The 19,194-nt window shown below is 39.2% G+C and overlaps 2 protein-coding genes across 2 annotated transcripts; one reads left to right on the forward strand and one right to left on the reverse strand.

The window, feature by feature from the left end:
• Nucleotides 1-5,031: 5,031 nt before the first annotated feature.
• On the forward strand, nt 5,032-8,185 carry LOC113347190 (guanine nucleotide-binding protein subunit gamma 1-like). The gene is made up of 4 exons (XM_026590794.1): nt 5,032-5,685; nt 7,527-7,579; nt 7,695-7,739; nt 7,841-8,185. Exons 1-4 carry the CDS (start codon nt 5,548-5,550, stop codon nt 7,923-7,925), a joined length of 321 nt encoding a protein of 106 aa, XP_026446579.1. The 5' UTR covers nt 5,032-5,547; the 3' UTR covers nt 7,926-8,185.
• Nucleotides 8,160-10,633, reverse strand: LOC113347189 (ADP-ribosylation factor-like protein 5). The gene is made up of 3 exons (XM_026590793.1): nt 10,433-10,633; nt 10,039-10,284; nt 8,160-8,673 (listed from the first exon to the last, which is right to left on the reverse strand). Exons 2-3 carry the CDS (start codon nt 10,228-10,230, stop codon nt 8,314-8,316), a joined length of 552 nt encoding a protein of 183 aa, XP_026446578.1. The 5' UTR covers nt 10,231-10,284; nt 10,433-10,633; the 3' UTR covers nt 8,160-8,313.
• Nucleotides 10,634-19,194: the final 8,561 nt, after the last annotated feature.

The raw sequence follows: 19,194 nt of genomic DNA on the forward strand, positions 1-19,194 counted from the left end.
TAATACATTTATATATTAAGGAATGCAATCTTTTGCAAACCGTTGCTATAATGTTCATGAGTTGATTCAAGTGAATCAAAATCGATTTTTCCTCAATTGTGTCTTGTATACTTCTTTGAAAATATAAACAATTGAACAACTCCATAACTAGTTTCATTTGAGTCATTTGAACTAGTTATGATTAAGATGAACAAGGATGATATGAAAGTGTTCATATGGATAACTTCGGTTAACTATTGTTGAGCCATCTATGTGCACACGTTTAGGTACGGTTACTCATACCTAAATGAAGTCACATTTCATTTGTGTATAACAAGCTAAGTTCGATCTAACGGTTTAAAGATATTAGCTTGACTCTAATCAAGTTTTCATCTAACGGTGAATATTGAATGCTTTGTTACCAAGGTAACATTGATTGTAAACCCTGATTTGCAGACTATATGAGGGAAAACTCTAGCAACTGGGAAACCTAATCCCACACCTCCTGTGTGATAATAATTGCGACTAGTGTCGATTCTCCTTTAACCTAGGTTTTTCCTAAAACCATTATAGGTTAACGACTTAAAGTCTTCATTGGGATTCTGAAGCCAGACCCAACTATTTTCTCTGTAGTTGCGTGTTTTGATCTTACTTTGTTCTATCGTGTTGATTACTATCTTCTCTAAGATTTGTTCGAGATTTAATATCCGATAGGTAAGATAAAAAGTAGTAGTCACAAACATCTTCGTCTCATATTTTGTGATTCCACAATATCTTGTTTCGTTTTCATACAATTAGGATTATTGTGAGGTGATTGATATTATAGGTTGTTCTTCGGGAATATAAGTCCGGTGTATCATTGGTTCTTGTTTACCTTGATTTATCAAAAGACCGAACAAAAACTCGTAGGTATCTCTGTGGGAGACAGATTTATCTATTCAATAGACTTTTCTGTGTGAGACATAATTGTTTATCAAGTCTTCGACTTTGGTTAGTAGCAACTCTTAGTTGTGGTGAGATCAGCTAAGGAATAAAGTGCGCAGAATCCGGCGTGGTTCAAGAGGCGTAAGGAACACGACTGTACCTTAATCAGTGTGAGATTATTTAGGGCTCAACTACATTCCAGTACGAATTTAATTGGTATTAGGCTAGAGTATGTAGCGTCCTAATACAGTGTGGTATTCAAATCTGGACTAGGTACCGGGGTTTTTCTGAATTTGCGGTTTCCTCGTTAACAAAATTTTTGGTGTCTGTGTTATTTCTTTTCTGCATTATATTTTTATATAATTCAATATCACAGGTTATGCGTAGTTCAATTAATTAGATAATCCAACCTTTGGTTATTGATATAAATTGATTGACACTTGGATATTGGTCTTTGGTACCATCCAAGTTATTTCTCATATTAATTCGGCTCATATATTTCTATACGTTCGATTGCAGATTGATTTGAGAATTTGAGATATAACTCTTGGATGTATTTTCCTTGATTGAGTATGACTGTCTAGTTGATTCTCTTGGAAATATATTGGAGTTAGTCCATACAGATTGCCTAAACGAAATATTGGGTGTGGTTGTTAGACCCCCGGTTTTTGAATAATCTAATTCCATAATGTAATCTTAAAACAATAAGAGCAACTCTAAAATACTTACAAAATTCTTAAGACTTGTTGTTGGGTCTTTCACGGTGTTCTTCCTCTTATGAGACGGTTGTTCAACAATTTCTTCCCTAATCACAGTAGAACGAGAAAAACCGTAGTACCACGATATGTAATTCTCATGAGCTTCATGATCTTCGTCCACCTCGTCCAAAAGACTCAAATCAATTCTATGGTTACGTCTTTCGTCCCAATGAGAAATTTCTAGTGGTGGAGCGTAAAGGCGTCAATAGATTTTTGGGACGTGTTGCACTCATCCCTTACCACTTTAAAAAATGGATCATCACCGGGATGGGGTTCTTCTTGGACGCAACTGATTTGTCACATAACCCGATGTGGATTGTGCATTGAGAATCTTTGTGGGTAAAATAAGGGACCGTAGTAAAACGCAACATCATTTATCAATATGATTATTTTATCATTTATATCGTCTCGATACGGATTGAAGATTACCTCATCCACGGTCATTTTGTCCAAGGTAGATCGCATGTTGATAAGCTTCCCTGATATATCATTCTCCCGACAACCAGTAAAAGTGTACTTGCATCATCTTGGCTTGTGTTTGCGAAGATCAACATTGACTTTGATGCTGGTATTGTCTTTCACCAAGGATGGGAAGTACTTGTATATCCAGATATATACAAACACAAAATATAATAAGAACTCATCTTACAAGCATTTTGCGAATATAAAGGATTTAGACAATTGAATTACCTGGAAGAGACTTAGATTTATGTTAACTTGCTTGACTAGAGCCCTTGAATCCCTTGTCAACTATGCATTCAAGAAGCCAACCAACGCAGTAGCCATGAATACCTATGCATCTCATCAAGAGGATGCAATAGTTGAAGATACTTGGCGCCGACCAAGTTTCCCGAACTGTCGGGGAAGATAAAGTTGTCCAAGACTTATAGAAAATAAGTTGACGTAGTAGCATTGGTTCGCACTTCATCCACACTTACTTCCTCATCAAAAAAATTCTTGGTCCCAGAGTATGTGTCCTTCAGATTCTCCAGATTCAGCTTCTTGCTTATATAACCATTATTCATCACAAACATAGTTTCCGACTTCTTCTCATCCCGACCGAACAAGCTCCTAGGCAATTTGTAAGATCCTACCAAGAAATATTTTCACGGTATCCATCTTTGTTAGATTTTCCATCAACCTCGAGTCCTAGAATTTGTTGACAATCACCAGGAACTGCCATCTCACCTAATGTGAATAACATTGTATCCGTCTCCCTGTAGAACCTCTCAAAGAATGCAGATATGGTAACTTTGTCAAACTCAACAACTAAACTCTTCACCGCAAGCCACAACCCGAAGTTCTTGACAATTTCTTTCACGGCGTCACACTCAAGGTCAAGTGGCCATTTCTTCATCATAGTACTTGAAGCTTGGTGCCTCAAAAGACGGATGTAATTCTTATGATCCTATATAACAAAAATCAAAACACACAATTAAAAAAAGGAATAGAAACACTTGAAGCAAATTTAAGATAAATACATTTAAATAAAAACAAAGTGAGATTGAGATTACTTAAGGTAGTAGAATATACTCCGTACGCCCATGAGTCTTTGTATCCAAAAAGAACATGTCCACCATCTTCGGGTAACCCTAGGTGGGGCTCACCATCTTTCTGTTGCTTCTTAAAGTGAGAGGGAGGCACGTGGGAATCAATAGGTTTATTGATAACCTTCTTTTTTTTCGTTGTAGCTTGTGGTTGTTGTGGTACCTGTGGTTCTTGAACAACCCTTGTTTTTTTACCATCACCTTCTTTTTCTCCATCTTCTTATTCATCTTCTTCAACAATTTCACCTTGTCCATCATTTTTGTCATGATTGTTATCACCTCCATCATTACCTCCTCCAGCAGGTGGGAGACTTTGACGATGATCATCATTATTACCACCTCTAGTAGGTGGATTTCCTTGATCATCATCATGATTACCTCTTCTACCAGATATAATTGATTGGTCTTCATCTGGGGTTTCATCGGAATCACTTGGTTCAGGTGGATGAGTCTCTTCCCGTTCATGGATCTTAAGCGTTCCCGACACCACATGTTCACATCAATGTGTTGCAGTCAAGAGTTTGTCACCTACGCGAGGAGATCTTGAAGGAGGAGTAGCATTTCTCTGTCCTTGCTTGACATTTTGCATCATAAACAAGAACAATGAAAATATTTTTCAACTAGTCGTCAGGGTCAATATTTAAACAAGGTAACAAATAGTCTTAATCGTCAGGGACGACAATAATATTATGTGTCGACTAAACCCTAGTCGTCACCTTAGCAAAAGAACAACATTAACGACGAATAATAAGGTACACAGAGAAACTTGGTTTTGGTCAGTAACGAGTCGACAAGGTCTATAATCTATATAGTGTCGATTCAAATAACATCCGGGCCAATAACCAAATGGGACTCATAAAACACAAGGATTTTCATAGCATTAGTCGGTAGGTTAGGAATTTCAAGAACGAATGACTAATAAAACTATAATTAGTAGGTAAGGTTTAAGGTTGAATATTGTAACGACCCTGTAAATGACACTTACATATAGAAAAGTCGACATGATATTCAACCTAAAAAGACAACGACTACTCCTAAATATGAAAATCTGGCAAGATCGTCGAATAGACACCATGCCGGCTATAATTGCAAATTCATAAATTCTAATTTTCTGACCTAATTTGACACGCAAACAAAAGATTGAAGTACTGGAGTGAGTTGAAGTAGTCATTTACTTTCTCAATCGCGTCATTTCTTCGGTTTCAGCAGTTTCAGTGATTTCTTCCTCTTCAACTGTTTTTTTCTTCCGTTTGTATTGAACTGATTTTCCAATGCCAGGGTCTTCAGTAATAGGTCTTCGATAACTTTGTTTCACACGCGGCTTCATGTTTGAAGATTAATCGACGATTACGACGAATTAACCGACGAGTTTCCGATGGAGGTGTGCTGGGAGTGGTCGGTATGGTAGAGGACAAGACGAAATAAAAATGAATTGATAAAATAATTAGGATAATTTTCATTGTAGTGGGTAAGGATAGTTTTGTAACTTCATCCATTTGGACACTCCATAACCCTTACAAAAAGTCCACCTACATACCCCAACCCACACAGTATAAGTAACTTCCCGGAATTTGGTATTCCCTACTGTAATTGTGTAAAGGATCAGGACACTTGTTTGACGACGGTAAACTTAATTCGCAGGTAGTTTCCTATCATTTTCGATTAAAATCACATATCTAGAATAGTTGGTGAGAAGACACAAAAGCTCGCAAACTCAAGCCGTAGACGATTTGTCTTTTTTCCCGGGTTGTAGGTCTCCAACACCAAAAAAAACGCGTTTCCTTTTTAGCATTTATCGAGAGAGAAGTGTGAAATGTACAGTTACTCTTTTCTCTCACTCACGATTGCGGAGCCAAAAAGTAGAAAGAATACAAAATAATACAGTGAGTACTTACTGACTGACTGATTCCTGTATACCACCATCAACAACAACACAGAAGCTAGTAAAAGAGATAGTTCTTTTTTGTTTCTCTCAAGAGAAAAAACTCCTTTTCTGAGTTTTTAACAGAATAAAAAGGGGTTTCCTTTCTGCTGTTTTAATCAATCAAAACTCAAAGCAATTAACAAACCCAAACCCAATTTATCTTTTTTATTAACTCTTCTCAGATCCACTCAGAGAGTTTTGGGTATTAATAAATAAATAATGGAAAGAAGTGTACTTGGAAGAAGAACCGAAGGAGAATAACGAGAACCAGAAGACTATGACAATTTCTGGGTTCTCTGTACTTTACAGTTGTTTTTATTGATTGAATGGTTTTTTAGTTGTTGTAAAGAGATATAGAGAGTGCTTTTTATTCTGATTTCATACTACAGAAAAAAGTTGTTAGAGAGAAGAAGGTATGGAGATGGAGAGAAGAGGTATGGAGATGGATAGTGAGAACCACCAGGTTGGGTCTGTATTTACAGGTGATACTAGAGGAAAACATAGGATTCTTGCTGAACTTAAAAGACTTGAACAAGAAACTCGATCTTTGGAGGTATTTGTTTCTTTTATTTCTTTTGCTTCATTGTATTTCTTTTAGGTTTATCAAGTACCTTTCAAATGAAATGTTATTGCTCTAAATCAGTTGACAAGATTAACACAGAATTTCTATATTGAAAATTTGAAATAACTCTGAGCCACTGTGTTTTGTGTGTTTAATTTATTTGGTTAACTGTGATTGAGGTATTGATATTGGTAAGTTACTAAATACAGTAGAGCCGGGGAAAGTATTCAATAGATGACCATTAAGTTTGATTTTTATTTTTAGAGATTTTTGGAAGTTTTAGTACGAAAATTTATAGGGAGTTGATTTTGGTGTCAGTTTATGTTTTCAAATTAAGGGTTTTATGGCCTGATTTTTATCGGTCATTTCATCTGGGTCTGGATAGTTCTGCTGTCTGACTACAATGGAAATCTTGTAAGAACTTGCGGAGAAGGTATTCATTCCATTCCAGACTTCGTGTAGCCATTGTCAATTTGTCATTTTAATATGAGATGGTTTCTATGGCATTGGTTTATCCTCTACATATCTGCTTTGTACAAACAAGTTGGTGTTCATCTCAACCAATTTAGTAGGTAAAGCTAGATGAAACACCTCTTCCATCCTGTATATATTTCAACTTTAAGAATCCTAAGTATTTTCTCTGAATCCATTTTACTTTACAGTTATGAGGGTGGAATGTTCATGATGTCCACCCTTATGTACATAGGTTCCAACGTATCAGGAAGAGTTTTTAAAGTTCATCTATGTATTCCTTAATGTTGTTTTTCATGAGGTTTAATTTCTACTAGACTAGACAATGTTGCTTGCTCTAGAAGCTCAACCAAAAGATAGCCAGTAATTGGTTTTTCCCGTGTTGCCTGTTTCGATGTTTTCTTCACTGGGACATGTTTTCGTGCTATGAAGATATGGGGATTCATTTGTAAATCTATGCAATTCAGTGCTCCCATTCCTCATGGAGCTGAGGAGTTGGGTTTCGGGGAATGTTGCTTCTCATAAAGCTGCACTCCTAAAAGATTTCAATGTAAGTGGGTTTAGTCTGTTAGAACAAAAAGCTATCCCAGTAGATGCTACATAGTTATCTGAATGCACGCTCAATCATATTTATGGATTATTAAATTATGGTCTGATTAAATTTAGTACGAATTTGGAGGTGATAAGGTGCTGGTTGTGTCTTGTTTTCCCGTAACTATCACAAATATATTGATCAGAATTTAGGAGCCTGAGGCAAGAAAAGATTTAGTTTGTTGATGGTTAGATATTAGTTGCATCAGTTTGAAATTTGCACCAATGTGTTTTGGAGAGTCGAGACAAGGAAATAAACTTTTCAGCGAGTCTTGATGGTATTGAGGCATCTGTGTTAACCGTAGTTTCGGGTGTCAACACTGGTGCAGGCTTAGGAGTCTGTTGGGGTTAACTCGGGAATTAAGGTGTTGATGAACACCATTAATATTCACCTACCAGCTATTACAATTTCTTTATGTTAAATGGGATCACCTGCTAAGATTCAGTCATTGATTCTCTGCGGTTTGTAGTGGTTTCGTGGCAACTGATTTCATGTATAAATGGGATTCAGTCATTGGTTCTGTGAGATTTTGATATTTTGACTTGTATAGCTATGGGCTGCCTTGTACAGCTATATAAACAAATTGTATATTTTCTTGTTTCAATTTAATCTAATCTTTAACCCTTCAAATGAAAAAAAAAAAGAAGGCGTCATGTTAAGAATATTTGTCCATATATAAAAAGTACTTGTGTGTTTATACTTTATACTAAAGACCTTCTTTATTTTCCCAGACCATCTGAATGTCCTTTGTTTCCATCATGTTATGTAGGAAGAACTGGAAGAACTCGAGAAAACAGAGAAAGTCTCTGCAGCATGCAGGGAGTACGTATTTTCTTACTGAAGACATAAATTATTTTGCTTACATTCTTTGGTTTTGATTAGCACTTTAAAACTATTTATGTTCTAGACTAAATTTCACCTTGCTTTCTTCCATCAGATTGTTGCTTAGCGTAGACGCTAGACCAGACCCACTTCTCCCAGAGTAATATTTCTTTCATTCATTATCTTTTACTTTCACTCTCAGAAACTGTAACTGTTTACCTTGTACATTAACCAATGGTTGCTATATTTCGGTTGTGACAGAACGCATGGCCCAGCAAATCCATTCTGGGATAGGTGGTTTGAAGGACCTCCAAACTCACAAGGTTGTAGATGCTGGGTACTCTGAATCACATTCTTCTGGAGATTTTAAATCCCATTCTGGGTACTCTGAATCACATTCTTCTGGAGATTTTAAATCCCATTCTCCGTCTATTAGCCTATATAGGCTCAAAGGATTGTTTTTCCTGGTCTTTTTTTTTTCCTCTTTTTCCTTTCCCGATATTTGGGAGTGAAAGATTGTTTATTGAGGCATGTGTAGGGTTTGATACATTCGTAAATATGAAGTGTAATGCCATTGTGATTTATGCACAAAGATGAAGAATTTTTTCCATAAAATCAAAATGAAAATACAAGTTGTTCTTTCACAAGAAATCCATATGGATGAGTGATACAGAATAAGCTTTTTTCAGTTTTTGCCAAGTACATGAATGAAAATACTTGCCAAAGTTTCTGCTTTAACTAGTAGCTTTGCCGGTGACGTGCTGGGCTATCCATCCCAATCCATCATACAAACCATCACCCGTTAGGGCACTGCATGCTTGAATATGCCAGTCGTGGTTCTTGATGCTGTGAAGAGAAAGGTTATCAGTGATCTCAGCAGGGGACATGGCATCCTTGAGGTCCTGTTTGTTTGCAAAGACGAGAATGACCGAATGTTGAAGATCTTCATGTTGAAGCAGCCTGAAAAGCTCATCTTTCATTAGGGAGATTCTAGCTCTGTCAGTGCTGTCGATTACTGCTATCACTGCGTGAGTACCACGATAGTATGTAGCCCAGGATGTCCTCAGCCGTTCTTGACCACCAAGATCCCACACCTGATAAAACATTAAATTACAAGGTTAGATAGGTTCTGAATCATGTTTCCACATGCAGATATATAGGAATAGAATTCATGTACAAGGCTGAATATAACAAGTGTCCACTTCAACAGAGCATATCAGTCAAACCAGCTGGTTATGATGTAAGTTCTTAAATTATCATCAGCAGGAAGAGGTTGACCACTACTTCGGCATTTGAGATATTTTTCTGTTAGAGACAGAGCATATGGTAGTGGTAGAAGGATAAAGTTGCTGCAAGTAGTAATAGTTAAGGCATGCATAATTAACAGAAACATATCTTATCTGTGGATCTTCTATTACTATGTATCACATATTCTGGCAAAATTACTAAATGCAGCAAGCAACTATGCATAGATCAATTCCCCATCTAACTCCAAACAAGTTGATACAGGGAGAGAATCAAAATTTCAAGATCCCCGTCAAGGGTGACAAGATTATTCAGTAACACATACAGAAAAAGAGCTATCAACTCAACAAAATAATTTCTGCTGAATTAATCAATACCAACAATAGATCACCATTTCTAAGAACAATGACTTATGCACCCGAATCAACACTTATTTAAATTTCTCCTAAGGTTCAGCCTTTATCCTTCATTATTTAGCTTTTGTATGACACGTCAAGTCAGTATTTGTGCAACTACAGAATTTGATATGTAAACCTACACCACCCAGTCTATTTATACCCTCAAAAGAACCTGTAAAATGTTTACTAACCGACGAAATGAGCTTCCCTTATTCTCTGTTGTAGACAAGGGAATAAATTGTTTGAAGGTCAACACTTAGGCATTACTTCAAGAATCATCTCACAGACCCTTGGCCAACTTTATACTTGGCAAACGTTTCCAAATATGGAAAAATTCAACAAAACTACATATAGAAACCAGAAAAAATAGGAAGGTTTGGTAATAACTAGTGTAATCTGATGTATCACATCTTAATATAAAGTTGCACCTGGTAAGCTCTCCTAATATGATCTCTCTCTCTCCCTCTCTCTCTCTCTCTAAAGGCCAACAAAATTGATATCATCACCAAGTCTCATCTCTAACTCACTGCTCAAAAATTGATGAATTTTAGATGTCGCTTTCTTAAAGTGTAGTACAGGAAGTTTTGATCAACCTGGTTCAACATACTGAAGCAGCCAGCTACTAAACACGAATTTTTACAGCAATGAGTTACTTGTTAGCATATGTACCATATTATAACCTAATTAAACTAATGTTTACCTATATCTACTCATCTTTCTACAAATCCAATTGGTGTTTCAACACAGATTGTAAAGAACATTCATAAGTTAACCATTTTCAGGTAAAAATTGATACATAAGAATTTTAGGTCTTACCTCAAATCGAATGTTCTTATAAACAAGTTCTTCAACATTACTCCCAACAGTTGGATGTGTAGTAACAACTTCTCCAAGATGCAATTTATATAGAGTAGTTGTCTTTCCAGCATTATCCAATCCAACTACAACAATCTTATACTCTTTTGCAGGAAACATCATGAACCAAAATCTTGACATAAACGCTCCCATTCTTTATATATTCTTCTTTACTCCCGAATTGATCAATCACAGAACAAATTCAATCTAATAAAACCAATAAGAAACATCAATAATTCAGCAACTGATCGATTTCATTAAAAAAAAAGAGCAAGAAATCAAGAAAGAGGAGCTTAGATTAAGTGAAATTTGCAGATCTAATCTAATGAACAGAAAAAGGACGGAAGAATCTAACCTTTATTTTTTAGGGTTGAGTGATTGAACAAAGCGAAACGTTCGAATCAAAAGGTTTCTTGGAGAATCGAAGATTGAAATCGCTTTCCTTTTACTAGTCTGTTTGCAATGGAAGAATAGAAAAGATGTTTTTGTAAAGGAAAAAAGAAAGATTGTTGCTAAAAATTGAAAAGATGTCTATACGAAGAAACGAACCGAGGGGATGGAAACTTCACTGGTGGGTTCGACCTCGAATATAGGTGTTCGTGGTTTTAGTGGGCCTACTCGAATATCTTATGGTTATGGGTAGTTTGATGGAGTATTTGACGACTAGGATTTAGTAACGTTGAACAACAGATGGAATGGGTGTGAGCACAGGTTTACGTCAGCTGTGAGGGCTGAGGAGGTTTTCGAATAATGCTGGGTTTAAAACCCGAATATCCATAAAAGGCTTGAATGTTAGGATTAGGAGTTAACGACTACACCAAAGTGGTAGATTTTTCGTTTCAGTGACAAAAAAAAGTCTATTCATTCATAACAGTTCCACCTTTGTCTAGTGATTAGGTGAGTATGACAGGTTTGGGTCTCTGAATCACAGTTGTGCATTATAACTTACTAATGATTTCTCGTATCTGGTTGTGAAAAATGTTTAAGTACACCGAGCAAAAAAAAAGAAAGAAAGAAAAATGTTTAAGTACATGCTTGGGTGGGTTGGGCGCTAAAGGAAAATGTGAACACAAAAATAACGATGGTATCCAAGTGTTCAAAAATAATATTCGCATTTCATACAAAATCATTGGGAGAGATGAAATACATATAAAACAATATGAGTTCGAAGCTTATCAGACTCTGAGCCTTCGGGCTCACCATTGTCTAGTCACGGGAGAATAAATTAAACCATGCGTATGATTAAGGCATAATAATAAAATAGAAAGTAAAGTGTTGAACGTAAATGAGACAATGATTTACGTGGTTCAGCACTAAGGCCTACATCCACGGGGGTTTGAGTTTCACTATGTATTGAAGAGTTACAATGATAGTCAAATGACTCTGTGTGAATTACGAAGCTAAAGGGGGAAATGAAATTCATACTTACTCTTCCTATTTCTCACTCCTAAGATCTCCTATACTCACTCAAAACTGGTCGACCCCTTCTCTCTCAGTGGAGAGGGGTATTTATAGGGATGTAACGTGAGGTCCATTGTCTGAGACAGTTGCAACCTTATCTTCTTGATCTTTGCGCTAATCCCGCTGGTGTCTTCGTTCTCGACCGATGGCTCTCAACGGTCATGCTTGGTAACGATGGGTCACCTCTTTCTCCTCCATAGGTTGATTGACACGTACTCTATGTTTAGGGTGTTTAATGCGGGTGGTTGGGTCGTCTGCACGCGTCAGACAGGTGTCTGCGGCTTCTGTCCTATCTGCGTCAGTATGTCCCATCTCTACCGTTGATCTTGGGTCCTCCTCGAGATGGAATAAAGTAGATCCTAGGGTGTTCTTCAGTGCTTCTCAGTGGCTTGATACTTCAGTGCTCCTAGGTTCTTAGACGTCGGATCCGCTCGATGATGAACATGTGTAGATGACAGCTGTCCCTCGGGTGTAGAGACGTGGCATCGTGCCTTGATGTCTCAGGCTGTGCATCCTCCACGTGTAATTCTTCTGAAACGTGGAAAATGATGAATTATGTGTATACAATTTTCCCCTTTTCTTCTAATTTGGATGTTAGTCAAAGTTAGAAGAAAACTGTCTTCACAGTTTCGTCATCTTTCCACAATAACTTCCCCTAGATTTTAGGGCACGTTTCCCACTCCTTGCAATAACTCCTTCTTGAATCATGAGACAGTTTTATCATCTTTGTTATAAATAGGATAGAGGATGTCATTGAAATAAATTTTATTCTTTCTTCATTCTCTTGTCAGTTCATATTCTCTGACTTCTTCATTCTCTTCTTTCGTTCTTTAGCTCTTTACTCCTGCGGGTGCTGCTCTTCAGGTGTTTGCGGATCGTCTTCATCCACTTATTGATACTTATGATTCAAGTATGGAGTTCTTCCAATTCTTATTTGATTTCGATCAATTTTCTTCCAATTCTTATTTACTTTCGATCAATTTTCTTTTTCTGCTACTATACCTAGGTTTCGTGATGAAGAACAAATATACGAAAGTATATATACTTTCCCCTGTTCTTTTTCTTTATCATGAAACCTAAGGATTCCCCGTTGATTGTTTGAAGCTAGTTTTTGATGGTCATGACTGGATTAGGGTTGATTTTGTGAATTTTAGGGTTTCTAGATACTTATCTCTGTGTTTCTGATGATATTTCTGGCGGACGATATAAGTATTCAAAGCTTCGTTTTGTGAACTTCATAACTTTCTTTGTTCGTGTTGTTTGTAGATATGGCTGATCGCCATCAGATTCCATATCAGACTCCACCATCGATACCTTATAGATCTCCACTATCCAAAAGTCCTGATGCATCTCCGCCGGAAGGTGGTCTACCTAGGTCTTCCCAGCCAGATCTTCGAGCTCAGAAGACTTCATTTGCGTCTGGTCCCCGAGTTTCATCTGCCAAGAGAGGGGATCCGCCGAGGAGTTTTCAGGATTCCCGATATGTTGTTAATCGTCTTTCTGCATCTCAGCGTGTTGAACCGACGAATGCACCGTCTCCTACTCCTCAACGTGCTGAGCCGCTAGATATACAGCCTCTTCGTTCTATTTCTCCTACTACGAAGCCTTCTCAGAAGTCTACGGTCTTCCCATCTACTGCTCCAGTGAAGGGGAAATTTGCCAAAGGTGCTGCGCCAAAGGCCGACCCTTCGATAATTCCGCCAACCAAGAGGGAAGTTTCGGATATGAGTCCCTCGAAGAGGCCATCGTCGGATAAAGCTGATGACTTTGATGCTGCCCCAGTTATACAAAGCGTCTCAGTTGGTAAAAAGAAGGTTACTTTTAAACACATAGATCTCGAGGCGTTCAAGGTAAAGCATGAGATCGAAGCTTTCGACATTAAGTTTTATGCTACCAATGACGATCTCACTTATGATTTGATTAAGAATTACAAGGACGATGACTTTCATCTGTTGACAACCGTGGGGGCTTTCGATGCTGGCCTTATGTTTCTCCTGTACAAGTCGGGTGACTCCTTTTATTACGACGTCTTGGCTCATCGTGAGGGCTCTACTCCACATACTCATTGTCGCTCGGTGGTACAGCTGTCTGGTAATTACCTTCAGTCGCTTAAGGAGTGCTACCTTCGGAGTAAGGGAGAGACGACGATGACCTGCTACATTCCTAACCCGCTGAGAGAAATTGGTATACTCCTGAGAACTTCAATGCTTCCTTTGGTGACTATGTTAATAGTAGGAATCGTAAGCCACGGAGCGTCGATCTTCGTATTATTCCTGCTTCCCAGGGTGAGGTTCGTCTCCTGAGTGAGGTGAGTGGCTCAAAGATCCGATACGTCCCTGGTACTGAAGGAACTTCTTAGCGAGAAGTTTTCCCTGCTCGTGAGCGGCTCAAGCATGATAATGATTATGAGTGACACACCACCGTTATTGAGGTTGTCGGTCCTTGGGATTATGGTTGGGTACCTGGTCAGCAAGGATGGCGCCCTGTTGCTGGTAGTCATCCTCGTGATTGTGCACCAGCTTGTTATGGTAACTTCTTACCTTGGCATTTAAATTTTGATGGTATGGACTTTGAGTATGCCTTCGATGCTGCTGATGTGGACGAAGAGGAAATCTCCGACGCTACCCTTCCTCCGAAGGATGTTGCTAATGTCAAGGTATGACTTTTTGTGAGTTTATAATGTGTATATTTGCGCATTTTCTTCTTAGTTTGATTTGGTCGTAGTACGGATAAAATTTCCTTCTTGATAACACTATACTATGTCCGTAGATAACAAAGAAGAAAAAGATAGGTCTGGTTCAATCTTTCACCGCTGCTGTTGAGGAGACTGAAATTCCCGATGAGGTTACCAGCCCAATGAACGATAAGCTTGCCGAGGAGGAAGAGTAAGATACCGATGATGAAGAGCGTACAGGGAATTCTCCTCACAATTACGAGGATAGTGAGAAAGAGATTACCCCTGGTGGTCAAGGAGATGCAGGCCGTGGAGCTAATGCAAAAGAGATTTCCCCTGGAGGACAAGGAGATATATCCGCTGACGAACATATATTCCCTACTCCTCCGACCCAGAGGAACGAAGATGTTGATCTTCAATCCACAATCCCTACTGGATTGGGTCCGGAATTCTCTTTTGGCAAGATCCACTCTTCTGGTGGGCAGGATGACCTTGGTGCTGCGATGGGGTTGGCTTCAGACTTCTCCTTGATCCCTCCAAACTATGATTGGGATGTTCTTGGCGAGAATGGTGGAGAAAAAGTAACTGATATGGAAGAGAGTTCTGCTGGTGAAGACGCTGATGCCCAGGCTAAGAGAAATTCTGATGCTAGAAAGAACGCTGATGTTGATGAGGCTTCCACTGAGGCGTCTTCGGAGGGTTTTGAGAGGGCCATGATGCAAGATGGTGATGATGCTACACTTGACTGGATGATGAAGAAGAATTTGATGTTCGTGTCAAAACCTGCTCTAGTGATCCCAGGTGAGAAGAGTTCTGATGCTTTCACCCGTCAGAAGATGCAACTAACTTCCCATGATGAGGTTGCGGAGATCTGGGAGAAGGATTTGGGAGCTACTCCCACTAGTCTTTTAGTCGATCCTACATCTTCTGTTTCTTATATGATGGAAATTGCCGATGGGTACCAATACGGTTTCCCTCAGCAGCGGATTCTTGAGGTAAGGCGTCATAAATTCCCTATGAGCCAAGATCTAATGTTGTGGATTTTTTACAGTTATAGCTTGTCTTTTTATTAATGTAGATGATGAGAAGCGAACATTGTAATCGTACCTTGTACCATTTCTTCAAGGCGAAGGCCCTTAAGTTGGAGGCAAAGCTTCGTCGCAGAGAAGGTGAGTTGACCGCTGCTGAGGCGCTCATCGCTTCTAAGGACGAGGAGATATTGAAGAAATGGCTGAAGAGGAAAGAACGGCTTGGTGCTGAAGAGGAGAAGCTTCGTAATGAGCTTGCACTGGTTCGTAGTGATTTGGAGAAGGCTCGTAATGACGCTTCGTCTTCCAAAGGTTTGTTTTCTTCTCCATTTTTTTCTTCGTCGCTCCCTTTCATCTTCTTAGTGTGTTGTCTGAGTCTCCCGACCCTATCTTCAGCGGTTGATATCCGAGAATTAACATGGCTTCAGAATGAGAAGACTCGTCAAGCTCCTCGAATTAGGGAACTAGTGGATAAAATCAAAGATGAGGCTGATAAGTGGAATGCTTGGGCAGATGAGCATAGTGAATTAATGGCTCAGTATCGACAACGACGGGAGCAGATGGTTGATATTCAAAATCGTTATAACTCTGATCGTTGCCAGTTTGATGGTGCTTTGTTGTGGACTCGTGAGAATCTACGTGAGGCTCGTGATAGTATTTCTCGTTTAGAAACCAGGGTGGAAAGCTTGGAAGAGGACCTGCGTCAAGCTCGTTTATCTCATGATCCTGAAGCTCGGGATTATATATAGCGACTCGTTAGGGACAGGGATGATGCCAGAGCTGAGGCCCATGCCCTTAGTAATGCTTTAGCTACTTCTCGGGCCGATGTCACTCGTTTAGTGGACTCTGAGAAGGACCTTGAAATAAATATGTATAGGCTTACTAAAGGGATATAAGAGATGAGCAATGAAGTCAATCACCTTCGACATTTATACTCCATGAAGCAGGTAGAGTTGGATGAGTGTCAGTTTGCCCTTACAAATCTTCGGTTGGATTATAAGAAAATTTCGGACGAGTATGATTTTCTTGACGAAGCCCGGGACGCTGTAGTTAATGAATATGAAATAGCTTCGGCTAGGGTCGAAGGTATACACTTGTTCGGTCGTGAATAGTCTTCGTAATTTAGATTTCTAAGCCATTTGTGATTTCTTTTTCAGAGCTCGAGGGACAGCTTAACCTCGCAAATGAAAGGATTGAAAAGGATCAATCTTCCCTAGCGTACCAAGAGGGTCAATCCAAGTATTTCGAAGGGCTAGCAGGATCTAGGGATGCATCGGCGAAGGAATCGGCCAAGGAGGTGGCTCGACTGACATCTTTGTTGTCGCAATCTGAACTCAAGGCCACCGTTATTACTCATAAGGCTCGTTGTCAGCTGGCCGAGGAGATTAACAAGACTTTGACCAAGATCGAACATAACCTTCTGAAGGAACATGATATTGTTAAGAAGTATCCTCGTCGTCCTATGCCTTAGCCCTTGACTTACTCTTCAGGTCCTTCTTCGGGGGGAAGTGTTCCTTCGTCTCAACCGAAGAATCCTGCTGATCGCGTCGAGTCTTCCAAGGGGAAGTAGACTTCTATGTATGTTATAGAAAGTTGATCTTTGTTGATTACTTGGCTCCGGGCCATTTTTTGTCGTATCTTGCTTTTCTTGTTCAATTCCTCGAACTTGTAATCAACTTTTATGGAATGGATCATCGTTTGTTTGGATATGTACAACTCTGCTTTACCTGCATTATTAGTTTACTTCATTTTTAGGCAGCGAGTAAGTAAATATCGAAAATTAGGTATGCACCTTCGTTATTGACTTTGGACCTGTCACCCTGCTAGTCAACGCTTGGCCAGAGTATCACCGAACGGTGGGGGTTGATGCAGCGTTCCCGGATATGTGATGCGTCTATTATTTACATGCACCCATTCCGTTGAACCTCTGTATTATCGGTCGTTTGGGTATCTCTTTCTGCAGGAAGCCTTCCCCATGGTCGGACACTTATAGACGTTGATAGGGGAGTCCCGAGAGATTGTACATAGTTACTTTCCCCAATAGAGTTATTTTGAAAAAAAAAAATTGTTCAATTGATAAGGTGAGGTCTGCTATTTCTCGTCCAGAGATAGAAACACGTCGAGCAGGTACATTGTCTTCTTCTTCTGGTACTCTTCACGCAGATGCAGAATGATGAGTGCCAAATATTGTATATATTTGCACCTTTTTATTGGCATTTAACTCATCATTTGTGCACTAACGCTCCATTTTATCCCATATTCTGTGTTTTCGTTGTTTTCAAGAATAAATACTTTTCTAAATTAATTTTGCATTTTTAGGTACTAAATAAAGCCTGGTTAACTCACGGAGCGAAAAGAGCAAAGAAACGGCAAAGACTCCCGCAAAAAGGCAGCGAAGATTGATGTTTGCAAGAGCCGGATCAATTAAAAGTGGGCTTGAAGAGGAAGAATTGTTCTTAAAGAAGATATGGGCTTGGCATACCCAAGGCCCAAAACCCTTACCCAAATCCATTTCCATTATCCATACCCATTTCTATGAGAGCCGTCAGATTGGATCCATCTCATCATCCAACGGCCACCTCATCATTGTGCATCAAAATCCGAAGCTCCTGTCAAACACCATAGTACCTAACTCCATCTGAAGCCGTCAGTTTTGTTGTATCTCATAATCCAACGGTCGCTACATACCTCTCCATCGTAGCCGTTCGATTCAATCTATATGGGATCATCCAACGCTCTTTACTCGCTGTGCATCAAAGTTCGCTACTCCCGCTCAACACCCAAATGCCAAACACCTACACCACAAACCAAACATCCCCTAACCCATTCTTCATCGACCTCTTCTCCTATTCTCCCCAAATTCCTCTCTTCCCTATCACCTGCAACTTCCGCCACCACCATATCCTGCCATCACTGCCACCACCAGACCTCGAACCACACCACCACCACAACCACCCGACAACTCCACCATATCTCTACCTAGCCTAGGTGTTTCATCAAATTCACATCCCACTGACCTAGGGTGTGGAGTTGATGAGACGACTCGAGCTAGGGTTCACAATTCACAAAGAAGAGCAGCAAAAGCAGCTTAACAAGTGGGAAGAACAGAAGAAGGTATGGGTCGAGGTGAAATCGCAAGTGGGTACGTCAAATTGAAAATCCCCAAATCAAATTTTAGGTTTTCAAAAATTAGGGTTTAGAAATTTGGGGATTCTGCACTATAAATAGAACATGGTGTTTGTAATGTTAGAGGTATGCCTGGGCTAGCCAGAGCACCAATAGTGTTAGTTTTAGGTTTTTACTTTTTTTGTTTCAATTCTAATTTTAATTCACAGTTCATGTTCTAAGTTGTTCTGCTAGGGTTAGATGAAACCCTAATTTGCTATTTAATGTTCATGTTCATGATAATAACCTTGTTATGCTTAATTGTTTAGGATGGAATTTAGTCTTAGGACTTCAACACTTAACTTTCACAGTGTATGTAATGCATCCATTGTAGTTAGATTTATTCGGTGTTGTAGAACTACAACTCATACTTAACAGTATATATGAACCTTTTGATTAGCTGTACCTTGAAAAGACAGTTAATGTTTAGGAGGATTATCTTAGTTGTGATTGAATCATTCATATCAGATTGACCTTAGATATGTAGAGGATTGACATCCCTTTCATTATCAGTTGTAAGGACAAGGTTAGTGTTAGGATCAGAACAAGTAATGTAAATTAGTGGTGGACTCAAAGGCCCTAGTATACTTCCCATTGTTTATCTCTTGTCACTGCCACTTTAGGAAATTAGTTAGGAAAACACAAAGAAATAGAATTACACCCTCCTTGTCCCTGAGGACAAACCCCTTCTTACCTCACTCACTACAAATGACCCTGTATACTTGCAGGTCTAAGTTGTAGGTTCTATCAAGACCCACCAAGTTTTTGGCGCCGCTGCAGGGGACTCGG

This window comes from Papaver somniferum, chromosome 2 (assembly GCF_003573695.1).
Source record: "Papaver somniferum cultivar HN1 chromosome 2, ASM357369v1, whole genome shotgun sequence".
Lineage (NCBI taxonomy): Eukaryota > Viridiplantae > Streptophyta > Magnoliopsida > Ranunculales > Papaveraceae > Papaver > Papaver somniferum.

Coding starts and splice junctions, on each gene's coding strand:
- LOC113347190 (XM_026590794.1), top strand. CDS start 5,548: ATGGAGATGGAGAGAAGAGGTATGGAGATGGATAGTGAGAACCACCAG. Junction 7,580..7,694: donor GTCTCTGCAGCATGCAGGGA/GTACGTATTTTC, acceptor TTCTTCCATCAG/ATTGTTGCTTAGCGTAGACG. Junction 7,740..7,840: donor CCAGACCCACTTCTCCCAGA/GTAATATTTCTT, acceptor CGGTTGTGACAG/AACGCATGGCCCAGCAAATC.
- LOC113347189 (XM_026590793.1), bottom strand. CDS start 10,230: ATGGGAGCGTTTATGTCAAGATTTTGGTTCATGATGTTTCCTGCAAAA. Junction 8,674..10,038: donor ATAAGAACATTCGATTTGAG/GTAAGACCTAAA, acceptor ATGTTTTATCAG/GTGTGGGATCTTGGTGGTCA.